Source organism: Thunnus thynnus, chromosome 1 (assembly GCF_963924715.1).
Source record: "Thunnus thynnus chromosome 1, fThuThy2.1, whole genome shotgun sequence".
NCBI classification, from domain to species: Eukaryota; Metazoa; Chordata; class Actinopteri; order Scombriformes; family Scombridae; genus Thunnus; species Thunnus thynnus.
This window is the reverse complement of record NC_089517.1, coordinates 5,536,635-5,560,221: the sequence shown is the minus strand read 5'-3', so window position 1 is coordinate 5,560,221 and position 23,587 is coordinate 5,536,635. Positions and strand designations below refer to the sequence as shown.

The window sequence follows — 23,587 nt, the reverse complement described above, 5'->3', positions numbered from 1 at the left end:
CAAACAAAAAACCCCAAAAGAAATAAGAGAATTGATGATTAGGTAAATAAATAAGAATAAATAAATAAAGATTATATGTTTGTTTACATAAGTGACTTCTGAGTGTTAAAGACAGTAGTAAGGCACTTTTGTGGTTCTTCATATGGCTTATAAATAATGCTGGAGACTTTTAATTTCTGCAAGGAAAGGCAGCAAGCTAGGTGAAAATTTGCATTTCTGGGTATAAAATTTAGCCATCAAAATATAAAAATTGACAATGCACTGAAAGGAATTGTTCTTGTGTCGGAAAAAAATACATCAAGTAAAAGGTAGAAGGCTCATCAATGAAGCTGAAAATATGTGTAGTAAGCTCTTGTCAAAAGGTTTGTACCATAAACTGTATATAAAGATTTACATTTATTTATTATTTATATTGTATTATTTATTTATCTGTATATACAGTCTATGGTCTGTACAACATCACAGAGAAAGAAAAGATGATTACAAAAAGTACAAAGATCTGCAATGTCCACTTATTTTGCAATAAAAGAATTAACAGGACGTATACAATGTAGATTTTCCTTGTTATTATTAGACAAATGGGTATTTATAAGGTAAAAGTCAGGTTTTTTCCCCCAATTTCCTTTTAAAATCAAGGTAAACGAAAAAAAACGACGCAACCAGCCGCCTCCCGTGATGCTTTGCGACGTGATGACGTAGTCAGCCTGCGACATCTCGGGCGGCAGTTTGTGTTGTTTTGTTTTGGTGGATGAATGACAATCTCACCGCAGCATTTTCTACTTTAATTCATCCCAAAGGTGAATTAAGATGATTCACGAGCTGCTGCTGGCGTTGAGCGGATATCCGGGAACGATTTTCACATGGAACAAACGGACAGGTTTACAGGTAAAACTGAGACACGGTGCAGCTCTCTGACAGGATGACGTTAATTCTGAATATTCACATTTTTAAATATATGTTTTTACTTCATTTTAACATAAATTACTGCCAAGTTAGCTTAAAGAACAGGTTCACATTTTTTCAAGTGTGTCTTAAAACAACAGTCAGGAGCCCAAATGAACAGTGAAACATGTTTTTCTTGCTGTAATCATTCCTCCTGTTCATACTGACCATTAGAAGATCCCTTCATAATACACTTACAATGTAAGTGATGGGGGACAAAATCCACAGTCTGTGCAAAAATGTATTTAAAAGTTTATCTGAAGCTAATATGAAGCTTCAGCGTCCAAATGAGTCAAATCAAGTAGATATCTTTCAACGTTACAGTCTTTTTAGTGCCAAAGTCCCTCTTTTGTTACTATACTTCCACCGCAGCTCAACAGGGAAACACAAAGAGGGAATTTCTTGTCATGTCACAGAGTGCCTACTTTTTCAGTCTTCAGATGCCCCCATAGATGTTCAATAGGGTTGAGGTCAGGTGACTGTGGAGGAAAGTCTATGACAGTCAGGACGCCTTGGTCTTCCTTGGTCTTTAAGTAGTTCTTGAAAAGCTTTGAGGTGTGTTTGGGCTCATTATCCCGCTGCAGTATGAATCCTTTTCCACACAAATGCAAACCGGAGGGTCCAGCATGTCTCTGAAGAACAGAGTGGTACAAGCAGGCAAAACATTCCCAGACTTGAATATTCCCACCGCCATGGTGTCATTCTCTCTCCTGTTCATCTCTTTACATACACCCCTCTGTTACTGCCATCAATCTCAAGCTTGGATTCATCAGTAAAAAGGACTTTTTTCCAGTCATCCACTGTGAAATGCTGGTATTTTTTAGCCCACTGCAAGTGTTTGGTCTTGTTTCCCCTCCTGAGAAGTAATTTAGAAACTGCTGCTCGTCCTCTGAGACACAACAACACAGACTTCTTTGACCCTACTTTTGCTGATTGGAGTCTTGTGTTCTTTATTCAACTTTCTGTCTCTGTGATGAAGTTGCCTTTCTATCTCTCAGGGAGCTAAGCTTGATGTATTGATCTTCTATATGGTGTGATCACTTTTGATCTGCCTGATCGTGCTTTGGATACAACTGATCCGGTTTCTGCAAAGTGTTTTAGAGCTCCATGGCTAGACAACCTTGAGTCTAGCCATGATTTGATGCTGAGAAAGCTGCTCTTTGCTTAGAATAACAATCTGACTTCTGACACTTTCACTTAGTTCTGATGGCATATTTCCCACTATCACAATGCTAGTTAGTAAGTAATGATCTGCAGGGAACTTGAGGCACAGCCGTATTTATAACAGGTGAACACTGGCTGCAGGTTGAACGAGCCTCTGATGAGTAGATCAAATCCACCTGAGTGTCATCTGAACGCTTCAATGGAAGAGATACAACTCAAGGAAATCTGACCTTTTGTACAAGTTGTTCAATGCCACAGATTTGCTTGCAGCTCTATTGTAGTCCTCAACTGTCCACCAGGTTTGTGTAGTCCACTTCCTGTCCAACCCAACAACTGCAGACTCATCTGAAAACCTCTGCAGAAGGTCTGAGGTGATCACAAACTGGGCGTCTGTTTGTCAGGTGGTCAGGAGGCGTCTTTGCTTTGCACTGCTGTATCTTTCATGTACTAGAAGCACAACAGTGTTTTCTTGTGGAACATGAACTTTGTTTCACCTACAGGTGTCCCAGGACCTGCCCTTCCTTCACCCCAGTGAGACCAGCGTCCTCAACCGACTCTGTAAACTGGGCTCAGATTACATTCGCTTCACAGAGTTCATAGAACAACACACCGGCCATGTGCATCAACAGGCGAGTAGAGTCTCCAGATGCCACATTGCACCATTTAACCATAACCTAAATGAACAAAATGAAAATGAATGTTCATGCTCTGCTCTTTTTAGGAACATCACATGAACCAGCCCAGCCAGACCGGACTTCATGGAATTTACTTGCGGGCTTTCTGCACAGGTCTGGACTCCATGCTGCAGCCGTACAGACAGGCCCTGCTGGACCTGGAACAAGAGGTAAAACAACGCCGCCGCCATAAACAATGAATGGTGACGCAGGTGAGGAGATGCTCATTTAACTTGTGTTTATGTTTCAGTTCCTCGGAGATCCACATCTGACGATATCACATGTGAATTATAAGCTCGATCAGGTAAAGTGTTATTTAAAATACTTGAGGAGGTAATATTAAGATATTTTCATTTAAATACAGCTAACATATGTGTATTTTTTCTCTCTTTAGTTCCAGTTGCTGTTTCCCTCGGTGATGGTGGTGGTAGAGACTATAAAATCACAGAAGGTAAAGACTGTTTATAACTTTGCTGCTCATAAAGCTCATATTTGGAAAGAAAACATGGAAACACTTGTCAAACATCATCTACTCATCTCTATACCAGCTGGAACTTTGAGTTTATATAACTAGGGCTGCAACTAATCATTATTTTCATTATCTATTAATCTGACGATTGTTCTCTGGAGTAATCAATTAATTGTTTTGTTAATAAAATGTCGGAAAGTAGTGAAAAATGCTCATGGTGACGTCTTCAAATGTCACATTTTATCTGATCAGCAGTCTAAAATCTAAAGATAATCAGCTTAATATAATGTATGACACATAAAAGCTTCAAAATCATCACGTTGTAGAAGCTGCAACCAGCAAATTTGTAGCATTTTTGCTTAAAAAGTGACTGAAACAACCAGCTGATGAATCGATTAATTGTTGCAGCTCTACATAAAACCTCAAATTAACTCAGCAATCTGAGACATGACTGGTACCATGAGTTTAATTGAATGGCTGCACAGCTTTATAAGATAAATATCAGATCTTTGAACCAAAACTCGGTCACGTCTTTGATATTTCTGTGTGAGCTCAGAGTAACACCTCAGTGACCGAGCTGACAACCGTCTGCTCTTTGTCTCGTCGTCTGTGCTGCTTTAGATTCACGGCTGTCAGATCCTGGAGACGGTTTACAAGCACAGCTGTGGCGGGCTTCCTCCTGTACGCATGGCCCTAGAGAAGTAAGTCTGCAACTGAGATGAATCATTTATAGACCAGTATGTCGCAATAATGTTGTCTTCTCATGTGTTACTGATACAGAAACACAGATGTTTTAGATGTTTGAAAGGATTGCAAATAATTAAGTGTTTAGTTTGGGTTGCTATGACACACAGTATGTGCATCAGTCATTTGCTGCAGTTTGGAGTGAGGTAATAATGGCTGTCTGACACATAAATTATGACATGTTTAGATGTTTCCATGTGTGTTAAAGTGCTCGCTGTTTTATCTGAGCTCTCGTCTGTCAAACAGCATCTCATGAATTCCAGCTGCTGTTGCTCATAGTACAGGAACAGTAATGTAATGTGATGTTAAACAGCACAAAATTAGACACTTTTAACAGCTTTAGACTGGTTAAAAAGTGTCCTGTGGTGTTTTATTGTAAACAAACTAAAGTTCTGCACATCATGTTTATCCTTGAGATCTAACAAAAGTGCTGAATTCATTTCCTTCCTCATAAAACATTTGCTGCATAATGCTGCATTATTTACATCCATGTTTACTAGCTTTACAGTCTTCTTCTTCTCTGCCTTTTCTGGTGCATTGTTGTGTTTCCTGACGCCTGTAGATCATTGGAATAATATGAAACTATTGGCAGGACTGTTGATCACGTCACCTCCGTGCATGTGATGAAGAAAACATGGAGCTGCACTTTAAAAAACGGCTCCATTGTGCTACTAGAGGTCAGAGACTCCACAGGATACCTTTAACCTGTCACTAAACAACAGAAGAAGAAAAATTATGTTTTCTTAACTTCCTCTGTATCATTTTTATGTGGTTTCCACTCTGGTGTCAGTTCTGATGGATAGAGCTTGATGTCATCACTTACTTCCTGTTCCATCGAGTTATTTTATTGCTGCCCCTCTAATAACTCTTATTATTGAGTGTCACTCCAAACGTCAGGTGATGTCATCGTCTGTATCGTCATTTCATCTTATCTGATGTTGTTTTTAACACATCGTGCAGGATTCTTGCCGTGTGCCACGGTGTGATGTACAAACAGCTGGCAGCTTGGATGCTGCACGGGTTGCTGCTGGACCAGAGTGAGGAGTTTTTCGTGAAGCAGGGTCCCAGCGCGGGAGGAGCTGCCGCCAACCAGGAGGAGGAAGAGGAGGACCTGGGTCTGGGAGGCTTGAGCGGGAAACAGCTCCGAGAACTGCAGGACTTGGTGAGAGCTGTGGTCGAGCACGCAGACAAAAGCTCCGGGTGTGTTTTTAAACCGAGTCTTGATTACGTCCTGCTGTGTCGTTGTGCAGAGGCTGATTGAAGAGGAGAACATGCTGGCTCCGTCTCTCCAGCAGTTCTCCCTGCGGACAGAGATGCTGCCTTCTTACATTCCCATCCGAGTGGCCGAGAAGATCCTCTTCGTGGGAGAATCCGTCCAGATGTTTGAAAACCACAACCACAGCCCATCTAGAGCTGGTAGGAAATCAAAGTGAATTATACTAGAATACTCTCATTTGTCACTAAAATAACACAACACACACTTGTTTTGTTTGTTTTAGGCTCCATACTGAAGCACCAGGAGGACATGTTTGCCTCCGAGCTGCACAGACTCAAACAGCAGCCGCTCTTCAGCCTGGTGGACTTTGAAAACCTGATCGATCGCATCAGGAGCACAGTAGCAGAGGTGAGCTCATTCAGTGTTAGTATTTCACTCAAATAAAGCCACAATGCGACAAAGGAAATAGTCACAAATACATATCTAATTGACTTTCAGCATCTCTGGACGTTGATGGTGGAGGAGTCAGATCTACTGGAGCAGCTCAAGGTTTGAACTGGTCACAGTCGGTCTCTGATGATAATAACTCGAGATGAACAGTGTTGTTGACGTTTGTATCTTCCTCCAGATCATTAAGGACTTCTACCTGCTGGGTCGCGGCGAGCTCTACCAGGTTTTTATTGACCTCGCTCAACACATGCTGAAAGCTCCGCCGACAGCCGTCACTGAACACGGTAAATCTACATCTTCAGATGTGAAACTGTTCTCCTTCAGGCTTTATTGTTCAGTAGAGTCGCTGCGATGTAATAATCCATCAATATTTACAGCTACAGAGTGATCACAGGCCGTACTGGGAAACAAACTGAGGGAATAATAAAACAATAATAATATAATAACAATAATAATAATAATAATAAAACATCTTTTATTGACTGAACAGTTTTGATTCAAACCTTCAGGAGGTAATAAAACCAAAACAACATAAATTTCAGCCACTGATTCACTTATTTATACTTTTATTATTTGTAGGTATATTGATCTTTTATTTATATTGCTGACATAAATATCACAGTATCCTAATATCATTTGATATTTTTATATTGAATTTTGTCAATTATTGAATTCATGGTCTAACATGTTGAACTCATATTGTGACAAAGCCCAGAATTTAAACCCCAAGTAAACACTTTCAAAAGAAAATGTCTATTAATAAGATACTAATTTATTAGTTAGTTTGTTTTTATCTTATCTATGAACACATGACCACTTAAAAAAATGTCTCTTCTATAAACAAAGTGTTTACAGAGTCTTATTGACATGCTGTCTTTGTGTTGTGGCATCACGGTTCAGTTTGGAGTTCAGATGTTATAAATATATATGAGCCACAAAATGAAATAAAGTTTTGTCTAATTAATGTAAGTACTAATTCAGCCATTTTTGCACAAGGTCAACAGGCAGCAAACCAACACCAACGTCTTTATGCTGATGATAATCTACTGTGCAGGTGACACAAGCAGAAAGAAAACTTTATTATATAATATTGAACAGTTGCAGATTTGTCGCCATAGCAACCCCGAAACACTCATCATGTGCTTCATAAATATGTAGATAGTATGTTTGTTTTAAATTAATGTGCATATATTAGTATCAAGACAAATCAAATCCATTTAACCAGAGACGAAGAGACGGTTCATTTTATTTTACTTAACTTCATATTCTGGGATTCTAACCCCACTGAGCCAAAGCAGTGCAGGACAGATATAATGTTCATAAAGTATTAAGACAGAATTCAAATTTGAATGATATTTCCTTCATTATCTGGCCCTCATGTCTCTGGTTAGGGTGATTTACTGGTGTAGACTCCCTTTCAAAGGGGTTTTATTGTCCACTTTCCCTTCACATTAGCTGGTTTTTGGCCCTTAATGAAGAAGGTGCAGTAAATGTGTTGAGGTGTAGGGGCCAGATTGTGATGAAGCCTTTTTGTACATCAGCATATAATTTTTCTGACATATTTAAGCACCAAACTCACTGACTCGTGTGGCGACTGCTGTTATAAGAGGGAACTGGATGCATTTTAATGTCATGTGTGTTTTCTATTCGACAGACGTGAATGTGGCGTTTCAGCAGGCGGCTCATAAGGTCTTACTGGACGACGACAACCTCCTGCCTCTGCTGCACCTCACTGTTGACTACCAGGGCAAAGACAGCAAAGGTGAAAATCTACTTAAGGAGAAAAGCATCTGGATGATGTTGTGTTAACAGAAATGAACAGAAACAGACACCTTCTCACTTTGCTTTATTTAGTGTTTGGCGCCATCCAGTGGTTTTTTTGATAAAATATGCTGTCATTAGAGGCAGATGCATCATTTATTTGTCACTGGAGAGCTTCATCTTGACACTTTGTTGACTTTAAACACACATTAATGGTGCGGTCTTTAAACTAGTGCTGAAACCAAATTAATCAACAACTGATTTATCCAGAAAAGAAAATGGAAAACATGTTTATTATTCTTCAAATTTGAGTATGTTTTTCCCTTGTTCTCTGTTGTTTTCCTCTTTTCTATATAATTTTAAAGCCAAATATGTTATATTAAAATTACCTTTACATGGTGAAACCTCCCCACTATCACTGTAGAAGAGGATTATTCATTCGGTGCTGTTGAGTGAAGCATCCTGAGCGTTCATTCTTCTTATCTCTGTGTTATACTGTTTCTTCAGAGACGATGGGCCCCAGAGACGGAGCCACTCCTCCGCAAGACACTTCTCCTCGTGAGATCCCTCCCACAGGCTGGGCGGCTCTCGGCCTGACCTACAAAGTCCAGTGGCCGCTGCACATCCTCTTCACTCCTGCTGTGCTGGAGAAGTCTGTATCTCTCTCTATCATAGCTTTTATTCTTTTCATCTGTTTACTCTGAGTTCAGCTGACGAGCATCATCCTCTCCTCCTGTCTGTTCTTCTTCTCTGTTGTCAGGTACAACGTGGTGTTCAGGTACCTGCTGAGCGTGCGGCGGGTGCAGTCGCAGCTGCAGCACTGCTGGGCTCTGCAGATGCAGAGGAAACACCTCAAATCCAGCCAGACAGATGCTGTCAAGTGGAGACTACGCAACCACATGGCTTTCCTCATCGACAACCTGCAGTATTACCTACAGGTAACAGTGCAGGGACGGTGAGAGGAAATGTGTAAACTCTCACACTTAACCAGTATTTATAAAAACAGAACATGCTGCGAGATTCTGCAACCTCACATGCAGCAGAATTAAACATGTTCTGCAGTTTTGAAGGCATCTTCAGAACCTTCAAAGACAAAAGCGACTTGCGAGCGTTCATGAAGTGCAGATAAATCCGCAGCTCATGCATGCATGGAAGTTTCTTTTCAGTATCAAACATATCAAAATCAACATGAGAGGAAATGATCTCATGTTTTGCAAGTCGCAGCCTGCGTGTTGCACATTTACTGAAGTCAACCTCTTGTTGTTGCAAGAAAGAAAAGGTTATTTACCTGTTTTCCAAAGTGGGATTCTCAGTTCCTAATCTGCGAAAAAGTGGCAGCCAGAAGTGACATTTCTCCTCAAGTTTTGTATGACAAGAAAAATATGAATGTGTTATTATGAATGGAAATATAAAAACACTGGGAAATAACACAATCCAGATAAATATACCTGATGGTAAAACTTTTAATTGACTTTGATCCAAGTGCGACATGTTCCAGTGGAAATTAAACATTGCTTTGTATTCATAAAGCAAGTTATTATATTTTAATTAATTACATTTATGCACTCAGTTTTATTATTTATTTATATATATATATTCTGCTTAATAATTTCTTGTTTATGTTGCCTTCATTTCGCTCTGTGAAGCTTGATGTAAACTTTGTTGATGTGAGTGTCATTAACATAATTAGTGCTGATTGCTGTTCTGAGGTTTGATGATGATGATGATTGAGAGATCACTGCAGATGAAGGTTTACAGGAACACATGATGAATTCATCATGATGATGATGATGATACAGATGCTGTAAACAGCCACAGCTGTGCATAATGGTTGTTTATCAGAGACAGGTTAGACTGGTGGAACAGAAAGATGTATTGATATGCAAACAATGACACGTCTGCATCTATTTCAGGATCACTATGGAGGTCAGGCTCGTGTCTGCACAGTCGCACAATGAATGAGAACAAACCGCTTTATAAATCTGATGAAACAGAGACATATTTCCCGGTGCTCCATATTAACGGAGCGAGTTGTTTCCCTGTCGTTCGTCTGCAGGTGGACGTGCTGGAGTCTCAGTTCTCTCAGCTGCTTCAGCAGATCAACTCCACCAGAGACTTCGAGAGCATCAGACTGGCTCACGATCATTTCCTCAGCAACCTGCTGGCCCAGTCCTTCATCCTCCTGAAGCCGGTACGAAACCCACGAGCCGAACCGTGAGACTGTTTGTTCACAGAATAAAAAAAACATACATCAGTCTTAATAGATGCTCCCGCCTGCAGGTCTTCCACTGTCTGAACGAGATCCTGGAGCTGTGTCATAACTTCTGCTCTCTGGTCAGTCAGAGCGTGGCGTCGCTGGACGACAGAGGAACCGCTCAGCTGGACATCCTGGTCAAGGTGGACAAACTCTTCTCTTCATTCTCCATAAATGTTAGAAAATAGTTTTTTGTACTAAAGTTTTTATGTCAAATTTCAGGGCTTCAGGCGTCAGTCGTCCTTACTGTTTAAAATCCTCTCCAGCGTGAGGAATCATCAGATAAACTCTGATCTGGCTCAGCTGTTACTGCGTCTGGACTACAACAAGTACTACACGCAGGCAGGAGGCACGCTGGGCAGGTAGGACACGAGACAACATCATGTTCTATCAGCTGGTTTTAGTTTAAAGACTTCTGTGATTGTTACGATACTAAAACTATGACATTAAATTAAACAACTGTTAGAATGCACTAATCAAACAGCGATCAGCGAGCTTTAGTTAAACTAAAATGTTCTGTCTTACAGTGTTTGAGAAGAACATAAAGGATTACGACTCAGAGACGCGTCCATGTTGAACTCCGTCATCAGTCTTGTCCTTCAGGTTTTGTGAAAACACTGTTAGTGTGACATGTCTGTTAAACTATCTTTAAAGGGTGAGTTCAACTAAATTACAAAAACACATTTTCTCAGTTACTCCTGGTGATGTCCGGTCAAGCAGATAGTTTAACTTTTATGTGCAGAAGTGATCAGATAGTCCGTCTTCATCTCTGATATAATGAAGGTGAAAGCAGTTTGTTGTGTTGCTCGCAGCACTGAAAGAGAACATTTACAACTTGTTTTTTCAGAACTTCATCAGGACTAAATTTCTGGTAGAAATTAGTGTCAACTACTGTTTACAATGAAGTCTGTAAATTATCCACAGCTAGCAGGACATTTTCTTCAGTTTGTGTGAGGAAGCTGCTTTATAAAACTGGATTTCCAGACAGTCCAGTCTACTGAAATAACTCTGCTTTAACTAGAAATCTTACTTTATGAAACATCCTCTGGGACGTTGTTTCTGCTAAGTGAGAGGAAATGATCTAACTTTGTAATTCACATTTTATACGTTGCAAATTTGGTGAAACGTTCCCCTTACTGCTGCAAGATAGAAAGATTTTTAACCCATTTTCCCTATTTGGGATTCTTAATTCCTAATCTCCAGCCAGAAGTGACATTTCTCCTAAACTGATGACATAAATATAATCTGAAAGTATTATTTCCTTGATAGGAATCAGTTCTAGAGACAACTGTTTACAATGAAGTCTGTAAATCATCCACAGCCAGCAGATCACTTTCTAAATGAAGCTCTTAATAAACTTTATAAAACTGGATTTCCAGTCAGTTATTTCAGTGCTGCGAGTACGACAAAGGAAACCACATTTCACTTTATTGTGATGGAGGCAGAAATAAATCAAACTATCTGCATGGTTTGATACGACTGGGATTAAGTGTGAAATAGTTTTTTGTAATTTGTCTGATCTGACTCTTTGAAACAGCTCTTGCTCCTTGTATAAACTGTAAATATTAAACCTTTGTTGCATGTATCATCATCTGTAGAGAAAATAAACTCAGATCCATTAAAATGAAACAAGGGTCACAATTTATTATCCCATAAAAACAGACAGGATAAAGTTATATACAGCAGAGGCATGCAACAGAACTAATGCTCAACATTTAATATGGTCGAAGGCATTTTTGCACATGAGGAGTCGGATTATGAGGATGAGTAGTCATGGCGATACTGAGGCTTGCTGTGGAAACCCAGACGCTCCCCGCAGATGAGACTCTGGATGAGCCACTCGGCGGACACCAGCGGGACTTCCTGTGACGTCACGTTCTTCTCTACCAATGGCGGACAGGCATGGTCTGTCACCACGACGTCGTACTTGCCGGCAGGAATGTCTGCAGACGGAGGAGAAAAAAACAAAAACTGTCAGTGACAAAGATCAAGCGTAATATTCTTGTTTGTGCATCATGTGGTGAAGTTCGTACCGGAGCCGTCTTTGTCTGCCTGGAACTGTCGGACGGAGGAGCCTCCACCCATCGTGATCAGCTGACTCCAGAGCTCCTCCGGCTTCTCGAACACCAGCAGGATCCGCAGGGCCTTGAAGGGACTGCAGCGGGGATGCCTTAACAGAGAAAACTGTATTAGAACAGCCAGTCCAGCTGTCTTGGCTCTGCACAAGATAATATTAAAACATTTATCTGCAGGTCTTGAAAAGTCTTAAATCATTGAGCTTCTTCAAAAAAAAGCTATTAAAAAGTTATATATTTTGTCTTGCCTCGGCAGTAATGTTAGTTATAAGTTTAACTTTATAAAGTTGCTTTAGACTTGTTGGAAGTAGGTGAAGTTGTGCCAGAAAGTTAGTTATTAAAATGTTTTCGTATGTCGTTGTCGGAAGATGTTCTACATGTAAACAAAATGTGGGATTACAGGAAGCTGTTTAATCCTTTATTGTGAAGTTTCAGTCAGCATCTTCAGACCAGTGACCAAGTGTCTTTTTAAACTGGATAAACTTTTATTTTATATTGGTTAGGATGTATCACACTTCTGCTGTTGGGCTGCTGCTGACAGACCTGCTACATCTATAACCTGCGCTTCCAAGGGTCATTGAAAGTGCTTGAATTGATATATTTAGTGCAAGATTAGAATATTGTTTTGCTGTGTTATAGAAGTCTGTGAGCTTCTATAAAGCCTGATAGTTCTCATTATACAAACTAACAGTAATTAACCTTGATCCCTGTCTCAACCTATGCCGTGTTGGGTCCTTGAATTTAGGGGAATTAAGCCTGCAAAGTCCTTGAAAAGTCCTTCAATGTGATGTTTGAGGTGGTGTGGGAACCCTGTATAAACACACTAGCTGTGTCCCAGTTCAATACTACAAACAATCATTTTAAATAGTTCACACTGCAACTATGAATCAAAAGGTTTTATTATCACATACATTTGTCTGTAATGTTTTTCCATAACATGTTTGTCTGTTTTCATACATACTAACATTTGGAATATTGGATGAAAGTTGTTTAACATGTTTTTACTGTGTAACAGATGAAATATGTTTTGGTTCCGATATGAAGAGTTTTAGATGATTCTGGAAACTACAAAACAGCAGTGAGTGTTTTTTTAACAATCTTCTGGGTTTTTTTTAATGATTGCCGCAGAAGCTTCGCTCTGATTTGAAGGATAATACACACGAGTCACAGAGGCTGATTAATCCATCAAGTGAAGATGAATAAAAAGCGACAGAAGGTGGCGCTTCATCTCACCATTCTACGATGGCGTCATTTGGCCCGACGCCGGCAGGCAGCAGGTAGTTCCTGTAGTTGAGCAGCTTGTTGTCTTTGCAGCAGTCTCGTACCCATATATGAGACACACACGGCACTCCGCTGGCCAAACACAGCAAGTACTTCCTGGTGCGGCAGTGCTGGTCTGCGATGAGCAGGCTCTGATAGGCTGCTTTACACTGAAACAAGGAAACGAAACCACAGATAAACCACATTATTCACATACACATGATGTTTATCATGTTGGATAAATGCAGTCACATGTTTAACAATATGATGATGTCACAATATGGAAACCAATAAAATCTGGAATAATAAACATGATGAAAGTAAATTAAGTATGCTAACATACAGTTACAATATTTACTAATAATAAAAATGGAAATATACTCCATAAAAGGATCTACTCAGATGTTTTGTTGCCTGGCAACCTTTCCTGACCTATGAAAATATGGATGCAAATAAATTGAACTTGTAACTTAATTTTCATCTTTATTTATCCATTTAGTTATTGACATTCATCTATTTATTGTCATTTGTCTTTTTCTGTTTTTCCTTTCTTTACATCTTGTTTTATTCTTATTAATTATGATTATGTTTATTTATTGTTGTTTACTTATTGTTTGGCTGAATAAATGTCCTAAAATACCACCATGAAAAGTATATCAGTGAAAAATGACAAGGACGTGACACATTGTGTGACAAACTGTATTTGCATGTTTAACTTTGTTTGAAACATAATATCTGACATTTATATGAATCAATATCAGTTTATTTATGAGCAAACATGCAGATTAACAGCTGCTATTTAACCTGAACTGGAAGTTCTACAATATGTTGAAATGAATCAGCACGTTAGCTACTTAAACCCAGAATAATTTAAGGTTATGAACACTGAAAGCAGTAATCATAAATGAGATTTATTTAGAGCTGCAACTATTACTCCATTAGTCAATCAAAGCTATTCTGATCATCGATTAATCATATTAGTCATTTTTTAAGCAAAAATGCAAGAAATTTGTTGTTTTCAATTTCTTAAATGTGACGATTTAATGCTTTATTTGTCATATCTGATTGTAAACGATTTATTTTTGAGTTTTGGACAAAACAAAACACCTGAAGACGTCACCTTTGACTCTGGGAAAACTGTGATGTCAATATTTCACTATTTTCAGACATTTTATTGATAAAATCGAGAAAATAAAAATCAGCAGATGTATCGATATTGAAAGTAATCGTTAGTTGCAGCTGTAAATTCATCAGGCTTTAATCCAAACGTTTGTATTTACTGAACGTTGGAAGCTTCATGTTTCTGGTGTTTTCAGAGAGCTTACTTGTTCTTCATTGAAGTCCGGCAGAACGAAGCCTCCACCTGCCTGCAGCTGGGACTCTGTGTACGCTTTGTTATACGGACCCGTCTGCACATAATCTGTAACAAAAAAAAAATATCGACAATAACTATCGATCCTAAAGGAAACTGCAGATTCAGCAGCAGCTAGCGTGCACGGTAACGCATCGTCTGCCTCACCCTCCTCGTCATCGCTGGTGAGCCTGTTGGTGAGCCGGTCGATCTCGGACGAGGCCGTCAGCATGAAGGCGAAGCCCATAAAGAGCGAAGAGTTCTGGGGCAGCGGACCGTGAGTCTCCGGCAGGTCACATGACTGACCGGGAAGATCTGTACCGCTGCCGGAGGTGTTACAGACGCCGACACGCTGACCTGTAGACAAGATGATACATAGATGTTAAAGTACATATTTAAAAGATCAGTTCATCTAAATAAAACACTTACATGTAGTGGTATTTAGCTGTTTGATATAATCTGAGATATTGCTGCTGATAGTGCGTTCTGTTGATTATCCAGAGTGACAGAGACTCTCTGCTGTTGAATTTAATGCTGTGCAAAAATGTCAGAGACAGATTTCTTAAAGTCTGGGTGAATAAAATCTGTTTGGCTAGAAAGTTAAAGGCAAGTGAGTGAAAAGTTTTTTGTTATTTCGGTGAACGATCAAACATAAACCGGTTGTATTGAACTGATTCTCAAAGCAGAAACACCTGTGATTTATAGGGCTGTAGTCAACCAAAGAAAATCTTGGTCGGCTGAAATCGTACATAATCCTCAACTAATCGATTAGTCGCGGGGAGGTTGGATGTAACGGGACAGAGCGCATATTTCTCTGTTCTCTATTTCTGTTTAGCGTCTTCAGGTTAAGCTAACTCATTGTTGCTAACTTCGGAGCTAACCTCCTTCACTTTTCCAGCATTTGGGGAAACGGCAGACTTGTTGTTTTTTTTTTTTTCTTTTAGCAATTATTGACTGTTACATTGGAGTCTGTACTGTACATTTACTGCCAGACTGACAACTTACCGCTAACCTTTTCCTCTGCTCCGCATCCACCGTCACTTTCCTGCCGCTCACTCTTTCCCCTTTGGCTGCGCAAACATACTACGTAATGACGTATTCCTTAACGGAGTTACGCTACCAACAGTTTCCCAGGCAACGGCACAGAGGTTGACTCACGTACCGGAACAGCGCTGCACAGAGACTCCCAAACGCTATTGATTTCCGAATGAATGGATATTTGGCGTTATTTTTGGGACTAAAATATTTTTTTTGACCTGGCAGGAGTTCTCGTTGTTATAATTACAGGAGAAACTGATTCAGTAAACGTTAAATACGTTCAGTAAACGCTCAGTAAACGTTGAGTACAGTTAGACCCAGTAGTCTCCATTAGGTTGGGCGAGTTCAAAGTTGTGAAAACATCGGGGGTGTTTTGAATACATTTACCGTTTTCACAGGTAATTTGTTAGTCTGTTCCTCCCGCTGCAGGAAATAATGGATTAATCCTGGAAGACTACTGATGCAGCACTTTTCTTCTTATGAAAGGAACATAGAGATTATTCGACCAATGAGAATTTGGTCGGATGAGAGCATATCGACCAACTAATCGACCAGTCGACCAGGAGACTACAGCCCTTGTGATTTTACAGAAATATTTCTCTCCACATCTTCCCTCCACCGGTGGACCAACATGTGACATGTTTTTAATTACCGAGTCAGACTCAGCAGCGGCCAGCAAACAGCAGCAGCAGGATGGACGCAGGCGACATGGAGGTCAGAATGTCTTAGTTATACTCAGCACAAAAATCACACCTTACAATTACAATCATTGCCGTCAGTGGAATATTTTTGTCATGAAGACAGAAAACAAGACTGATTTCATTAAAAACTTTTTCACATGTTCAAAGTAACATGGATAATAATGTAAAAATGTGTTTAAAAGTCATGAACTTTGCTAAAAACTTATTTTAAATCACTTAAAATCAAGTACTATTACAGAGCAAAACTAAATAAAACCTCAAAAATTTGATATAAAAGTCCATGTATAATTTTTAAAGTCTAAAAACGATAAAAATGTTCTGATAATGGATATAAATACACAGAAGCTTCATTTGGAAGAATATAGAAAGAAAAATAAAATCAAAACATCAACTGAAAAACCTGGAAAATCCTCCAAAAAGCTGAATTTCCCTGTTGAAGATGAGGTTGAATCAACCAAACAACGGTCCTGCTATGAAGAACTAAACCCCGCCCCCTCCCCTCCCCGTTAAGATGCAGTCATGGTTTCGGCGAGCGCGTCTCCGTACCGGCTCTGGCGCCCGCCCCCCTGCGGCCTCTCTTGGACGGCGTCCTCTCGTCCTCGCAGGGGATCAGCTTCCTCTTGCCGGACGGTCCGGGAGTTCGGGGGCTGCTGGAGGAGCTGCGGTTGGGCGTGTTCTGATCTCCGGGGGGTCCTCTGCGCCGCCTCTTTCCCTCCACCAGGTTATCTATAACAATAATGATGGACCCACGTTTTATCAATGATCCGTCTATATACTAGGCCTGCAACTGACTATTATTTTCATATTTTTTCCTCAATGAATTGATGTGTTTTTTGGTCATTTCCTGTCAGGTCTACTACTATCTAATAAAAGCAGATGCTCAAAAAAAAGGTGATGCTACTAATCAAGAGCTCCTATTGGCCTATAGGTCGTCTTACCCAGGCTGATGTCGGAGGCCTTGGCCAGGGGAGTGGAGGGCTCGTAGGGTCCGAGGCTGTGCTGCTCCCTCAGCCTGTTTCCCTGCTCCAGAGACAGGATGACGGCGGTCCTGTTGTACCACTGCCTCTGACCCTCCTTCTCCACACTGTAGAACAGCTCCTGACCCTCCGTCTTATGGCCCTTCACGACACCTGCACACACACACACACACACACACACACACAAGACTGAGGATCATAAGAAGTCCTGGGTTTAGACTTAACATTTTACAATATTAGTTTTTTGATTTGAGGCTTTTATAAAATCGCTATCAAGCTGCAGAGTCACTGATAACTCATCACTATGAGCTCATACAGTGAGTCAATGGATTATAGCTGCTTTAAAATATCAAACTACACCTCCACCTGCAGGTAGAACTGATGTTCCTCTCTAACCACAGCTGCAATTTATTTATGTATTCTCTCTTTTTTTTTTTTTAATATAATTTAGTGATATTAAAGTGGTCATTTATACTAGAGAAACGCGCCCACACACATGAATTAATCCCCAAAAGATTTAAGTATGTTTCAACAGTATGACATCTTTTTTTCCTATAGTATTGTTTTTTATCTTCTTTCCAACACATACGATATTATTCTGATGAATACATACACTATGTGGTCTCATTAGTTTCCTATTAAAAGTAGATAATAGGGATAAAATCCTCGACGAAGATATATATAATTTTATACAGCAATATACTGATATATACATACAGATATATCACATTTTCTGGAAATTAAATGAAGAAATCCTTCATAAACAGAATAGACAGATGGAACGTCCATTTTTGAGTCATTCAGTGAATTAAATATGTGACAAAACAAAGTAGTTCATCACATCTGTGCACAGATCCTGTAAATCCAAACAGTCCTGTTAGATCATTTGCAACATCCTCGTATCCAACCAACCCCTCGTCCCTCCCTCAACGGTCCTGAATGACATGCTGAATATTTTCTGTCTACATGTCACATTTAAAAGTATTCATTTATCTGTGGAGATCACTTCTCTCGCTCACCTATGCTGAAGTATTCATCCTCCAGCAGAGCGGTGACCTCCGTCTCCAGGGGAATAGGATCACACAGCAGGATGTCTTTCCCCATCACCTCGCACTCGTAGCCGTCGTCGAACCGCAGGCGGAACCTCCCCTCCCCGGCGTCCTTGATGATGCGGCCCGAGTAGAAGTAGCCGTTGGACGACCACTTGGCCACCACCCGCAGTCCCACGAAGCTGCTGCCGGCCGAGCTCGCCTCCTCCGGCGACGACCGGAGGGAGTCGGAGTGGCTGGGGAGCTCGGCGTCTGTGGGGCTGATGGGGAGGCGCGGCGGCAACATGCGGGTGTAGGGCTCGTCCTCCGAGGAGGAATGCGGCTGACCGTGAGGACCAAGCCGATGCAGCGAGCCTGGACCGCCCCCCCTTCAAGAGAGAGAGCCTGTTTAGACCGCAGCCGGCGTGAGGAGCTACTTTAAAGAGCTCCTGCTAACATGTTCCCTCAACGTCCATCCACACATAACCAAAGATTTCAATCACATGACAGGAACTGGAAAACCTCCAGTGTTTGTTCTATGTTTAGTCTTTATCTATAAGAATAATAATCTACATGTTCCACAGTTTTCAATTATATCTTTTCTGGTTTACTGACAAAAACACACTGAATAATAATGAACAAAAACATATTTAAATCAACTTTTATCCACCAACATGTAAACAGCTCAGACTAACTGTGAAGGCAGGTGATGTAACAGAGTACTAGAAAGTTTTCAGTCCTTGATAAATGTACTTTTGCAGCATGTGTTTGGTTTATATGGCTATAAATCAATGATACAATTTAATACCCTGTAAAATGTTGATATCTCATTCAGGAAAAGTTCATATGAAATCTGAACATTTGACTTTAGTGCATTAGACATTAGTTTGGCAACAATTAGTTAATTAGTAACTTTTACAGAGAAACTATTTGGTCAAACATTCTCTGGTTCCAGATTTTCAAATGTGAGGATTTTCTGCTTTTCTGTGTTTTATATCATTATTTATCATAAAGTGTTATTGACGGGTTCCAACAATCAAAACCTCTTAATTTGAAAAGAAAACCAAAGAATCCTGCACATCGTCCATCACTTTCATAACGCGACGTTTCACTGCTCAGGCCTTCGTGAAGAAAAATTCATACAAACTAGAGCTGCGATAATTAATCAACTAATAACAACTGAATATTTGTTCAGTCGTATTTATTTAAAATTTGCTGGTTTCAGCTTCTCAGATGTGAAGATTTAATGCTTCTCTTTGATATAGATATCTAGAATAATATGCAGGTTTTGGACTGATGATCAGACGAAAAAAAACATCTGAAGGCTCTTTTTTTTTTTGTACTATTTTCTGGCATTTTATAGACCAAACGATTAACCGATAAATCGAGAAAATGATCGTTAGTTGCAGCCCTGATACAAACAATAATGAATTTTTCCCAGATGAAGGTCTGAGGACTGAAATGCTGCGTTATTAAAGTGATAAACAGTGTGCAGGATTCTTTGGTTTTATTTTCAAATCATTATTGATCAAATATCTTTGGGTTTTTGGATGGAAAAAGATGTCCTGTTGGGCTTTGGGAACTTGACGGGTATTTTTCAGTATTTTATTATATTTGGAAGAGAAAAGATTAAATCACTAATTGATTTATTGGAAAAAAAAAAAACAATCAACAGATGAATTGCTACTGAAACTAATCATTAGTTGCAGTTCTGAGTGAGTAAGGTGCAAGAAGATTAGTGAAAAGAGGAAAAGTAAAGTGTTATTAGAGATCTGCAGGTTGTGCCGGTTCAAGCTGTTCATTTCAGCCTCTAAATGCAAGGCGAGCCTCCGGGAGGACTCACCTGGATGGGGAGGAGCGGGACGGGGGTCGGCCCCTTCTAGCCCTTCCTCTGGGTGACAGCGGGACGAAGGCCCGGGACCCGAGGGTGCCGTAGCCTCTGTCCATTGTGACCACTGACCCTGCCCTGTGACCCCTGTGACCCCTCTGTTGATGCCCGCCTCCCCTCCTGGGACTGCAGACACACAGAGGGGACGAATGGAGCCGGTCAGGTTGCGCAGGCACAGCTCTGGGGCTACTCTTCAACTCAGACGCCACCTCATTGACTGAGGGGTGTGTAGTGACCCCAGATTCATGCCTGGAAGCAACCTGAACCTGAAGCAGGCAGGTATCAGTGAATCACTGAGAAATTAGGGTGTTAGAAAGTCAAAGAAGGTGAAGGAAAGACACAGGATCCAGCATGCAACTAGTATAGACAGACGAAGCAGAGATCTGACTGACAGGACTGAGGAGAAACAGTGAGACAGCAGCAGCACCTGATGGATTTGGCCCCTCGGCTGAGCGGCATGATGAAGTCCGGCCTGCTGAAGCCGGTGCTGCTGCTGGTTCCTCCGGAGCTGTGGTGATGGCTGGAGGCCTTGGATGACAGAGAGCTGATGTCACCGAGGTCACCGGAGGTCATGGAGCTGCTGCCCGTGCGGCATGGAGAGATGTCGCTGTCCAACACCTGGCAGTCCACCACTGGCTCCTCGTTCTCCTGATAACATCAACAGATAGCAATGACATTCACTTTCACATTAAAATTAAATATGTACTGTGAATTTCTAACTTGCTACCAAAGCTGCAGATCATATTGTGCAACTATTTAGCTTTAGCTTCAGTTCTGAGATAACTGGGCGTGTTTCCAGAGTGTGAAAGGCAACACCCTGCGCTCCTTATGTGGAAGCTTCTGGCTCCAAATGGAGAAGATAGCGCCAACTGTAAGCTGCAACTCTTGGCTTCAAACCAGCTCCAATTAAACCAACGGCTAACATCACACCTCACTACGTCCGTCTTTATATACAGACTGTGGTGCTGTCATGCTGGTATATTTTAGCGGGAGCTGTAGTTTCTTGTAAGTTGTTTTAGAATATGGAAAGTAAGGTATTTTTTCATATAGACCAGTGAAAGAAAAGCTGAACCAGAGATTGTATTGATATATAGAAGAAGCTCGGATGCAACGTCAGGACTTCCTGACAGTTAATGAAAATACAACAGCAGCTTCCACACATTTGAATAAAAACAGTAACAGTAAGTAAATATCAAATAATCTGCTGTTACCTCTGTGACTTTGCGTTCCACCTCTTTACCGTCCTCATAATACACGTCTGTAATGATCCGTGTGATGGTCGTCCGTACTTCCTGGATGGTGCGCACGTGTCTGCGATGGGCGGGGCCTGCTGCTCTTCGAAAGGACGGAGTCTCCGGTTCGCCCTTTTAGACAAAAAAAATATATAAAGTGTCAACCGGACGATATTCAGACAGAAGCTGTAATTTTCTCCTTCATATAAAACACCTGAATCTCCGTACCCGGCCAGCTGGGGAGCGCAGCCCCGGTGCATCGAAGCTGGTCTGCTGGGAGACTGTCCGCTGACGGAGCTGAGACACACAGGACATATGAGCCTCTAAACGCTATGAAATGTTATGTCCAGTAATTAACTTAAACATAACTTTAAAATATAGTCACAACGTACGTAAACAAAAACATGGAGCACAGCAGCAGCTCAACCAGGAAGTTAAATCATTAGAAAAGCTTCAAATATTATTAACTTTAACAACATTTGAGAAAATGTGTTAAACTCACAACCAAGCATCTCTTTATGACATTTCATTTAAATCGAATAATAAAAGAACATTACTTGTGCATAACGAGATCTGTAATTGCAGATCTTATACGAAGTGTGGGTGTAAATTTGAATTACTGAACCAAAAAAAAAAAAAAAAAAGGTGTTGAGGCAACTTAATGTTATTTAAATTCTGCAATGAAAATTAAATTTAAACTACATTTATGTTTATTTTTTTATTGAGCGTGAGCCTTGGTTGCATTGTGATGATGTTTCTGTGGAGACAATAAAATCCTCTGACTGTGAAGAGGACGTTGTGCTACATGATGTTAGTTTGATGAAACTTTATAAGAGACGGATGCCTGACTGTCGACATGACGACGAGTATCTTCAGGAAAATTTGAATACCGTTTTTAAGTTTGAGCGTGACAGATAAGTTGATTAATTGATCGACAGAACATTAATTGGCAACTATTCGCATTTTATCAATCATTTAAGTCATTTTTCAAGAAAATAAACCAAACATTTGATGGTTCAGCTTTTCTAATGTGTGAATCAGCTGCTTTGAGGTTGTGGATTGTTGCTCGGACAAAACAAAATGTGTAAATATGTCAACTTGAGCTCTATAATGTTCTTTTTTCTCCCGATAAAGCAAGTGATTCATCAGTTAATCAAGAAACCCATCAGTAGATTGATCAATAATGAAAACAATCAATAACTGCAGCCCTACTGTAAATCTTCTGCGCTGTGGTGAGCAGTAGATCTATACTGACTGACCTTGTTGGACGGACTGGAGGTGATGGTGCTGTCATGGGTCTGCTGGGAGACCACCCTCTGCCTGACATCTGTCCTGTTTGGCGTCGGCGGCTCTGGCGGCCCTCGCCTCTCCTCAGACTGCTCTGTGAGGGCGAAGGGATCGCTGGCGGTCTCCTGCGGTGCCACCTGCTGTGAAGGCTCCGATTGGCTGTTAGGGAGGCTGTTGCATCCCGGCGATGGAGTCTGAGGGCTCCTCTGCGGTGAGGCGAACAGCTCACTCCTGCAGAGATGTTTAAAAAAAAGGCACAGACAACCAACAAAAATACAGCGTCAGTATGAGAAGACACTGTAGGTCTGTTAGTTTAACACTTCAGTTCAGAGTGAATATCTTGACAATAAGGGGATGGATTGTTATGACATTTTTCTACAGACAATCACGACTCAGTTATGGGAGAAAAGATCCAGAAACTTACTAGTACAAGCTACACAAAAGTGAGATTTATGCTTTATAGAAAGTGTTTTCAAGCAGCACAAATCCTTTTTTATAAGAGAAAAGAGTTCAAGGATGAGGACTAAGAGGTTGATTTAGCAAATGTACATCTGACTTACTTCCTCAACACGATTAAGAGCAGTAAATAGCCGCTTCCGTGAGCTTTTCAATAGCAAGCATCCAGTACTGTTTCCCACAAACCGGATGAGACATCGCAAACGAGGCTAAACTAAGCCTAACTACAGTATGCTTCATCAGGAGTGCTTCTCTGATGGTCCAACATCTTCAGAAACCCCATTCCCAGCACACCTTTCTGACATCAGGATTGTTGGGGACGTGTCTGACAATTTTTTGTAACTTTCCAAAACCGATAATCCATCACTGTCACCCACTTTATGCAGCAAATAGGCAGATGTGTGAAGGTGAGAAAGCACGCAGCGGTTCAACTTCTTTGTTAAGTCGTGTCATTTCTCATTCTTTACACAACTATATGTGTCACTCTTATATTATATATTATAAATGCCTTCCAGGAGAGACTGTCCTCATATCTGAACAATTCATCACATCTCACCCAAAGATCCAAAACCAGCCACTCCACCATCGTACGTGACTGTTTGGAAGGGTAGGCCATTTAC

The 23,587-nt window shown here is 40.7% G+C and overlaps 2 protein-coding genes across 7 annotated transcripts in view; one reads left to right on the top strand and one right to left on the bottom strand.

The window, feature by feature from the left end:
- Nucleotides 1–692: 692 nt before the first annotated feature.
- Nucleotides 693–11,308, top strand: tubgcp4 (tubulin gamma complex component 4). Its single transcript, XM_067609749.1, has 18 exons — nucleotides 693–885; nucleotides 2,607–2,735; nucleotides 2,828–2,950; nucleotides 3,031–3,084; nucleotides 3,175–3,231; nucleotides 3,871–3,950; nucleotides 4,954–5,155; nucleotides 5,244–5,409; nucleotides 5,493–5,617; nucleotides 5,708–5,758; nucleotides 5,838–5,943; nucleotides 7,314–7,421; nucleotides 7,928–8,072; nucleotides 8,181–8,358; nucleotides 9,477–9,611; nucleotides 9,701–9,817; nucleotides 9,897–10,036; nucleotides 10,202–11,308. Exons 1-18 carry the CDS (start codon nucleotides 808–810, stop codon nucleotides 10,206–10,208), a joined length of 2,001 nt encoding a protein of 666 aa, XP_067465850.1. The 5' UTR covers nucleotides 693–807; the 3' UTR covers nucleotides 10,209–11,308.
- tp53bp1 (tumor protein p53 binding protein, 1) overlaps nucleotides 11,293–23,587 on the bottom strand; it is a 27,833-nt gene continuing 15,538 nt past the window's right edge. For 3 of the 6 annotated variants that reach the window (XM_067609219.1, XM_067609383.1, XM_067609302.1), the window contains exons 16-28: nucleotides 22,484–22,742; nucleotides 21,453–21,521; nucleotides 21,204–21,356; nucleotides 20,420–20,640; nucleotides 19,948–20,118; nucleotides 18,096–18,493; nucleotides 17,038–17,229; nucleotides 16,646–16,825; nucleotides 14,529–14,717; nucleotides 14,335–14,429; nucleotides 12,983–13,179; nucleotides 11,708–11,844; nucleotides 11,293–11,617 (exon numbers count right to left, since the gene is read on the bottom strand). In XM_067609219.1, coding sequence (XP_067465320.1) covers nucleotides 11,430–11,617; nucleotides 11,708–11,844; nucleotides 12,983–13,179; nucleotides 14,335–14,429; nucleotides 14,529–14,717; nucleotides 16,646–16,825; nucleotides 17,038–17,229; nucleotides 18,096–18,493; nucleotides 19,948–20,118; nucleotides 20,420–20,640; nucleotides 21,204–21,356; nucleotides 21,453–21,521; nucleotides 22,484–22,742 — 2,449 coding nt within the window. In that variant the 3' untranslated portion in view covers nucleotides 11,293–11,429. The remainder of the gene's footprint in view (nucleotides 11,618–11,707; nucleotides 11,845–12,982; nucleotides 13,180–14,334; nucleotides 14,430–14,528; nucleotides 14,718–16,645; nucleotides 16,826–17,037; nucleotides 17,230–18,095; nucleotides 18,494–19,947; nucleotides 20,119–20,419; nucleotides 20,641–21,203; nucleotides 21,357–21,452; nucleotides 21,522–22,483; nucleotides 22,743–23,587) is intronic. The other 3 variants (XM_067609541.1, XM_067609626.1, XM_067609458.1) reach the window with 2 other exon arrangements.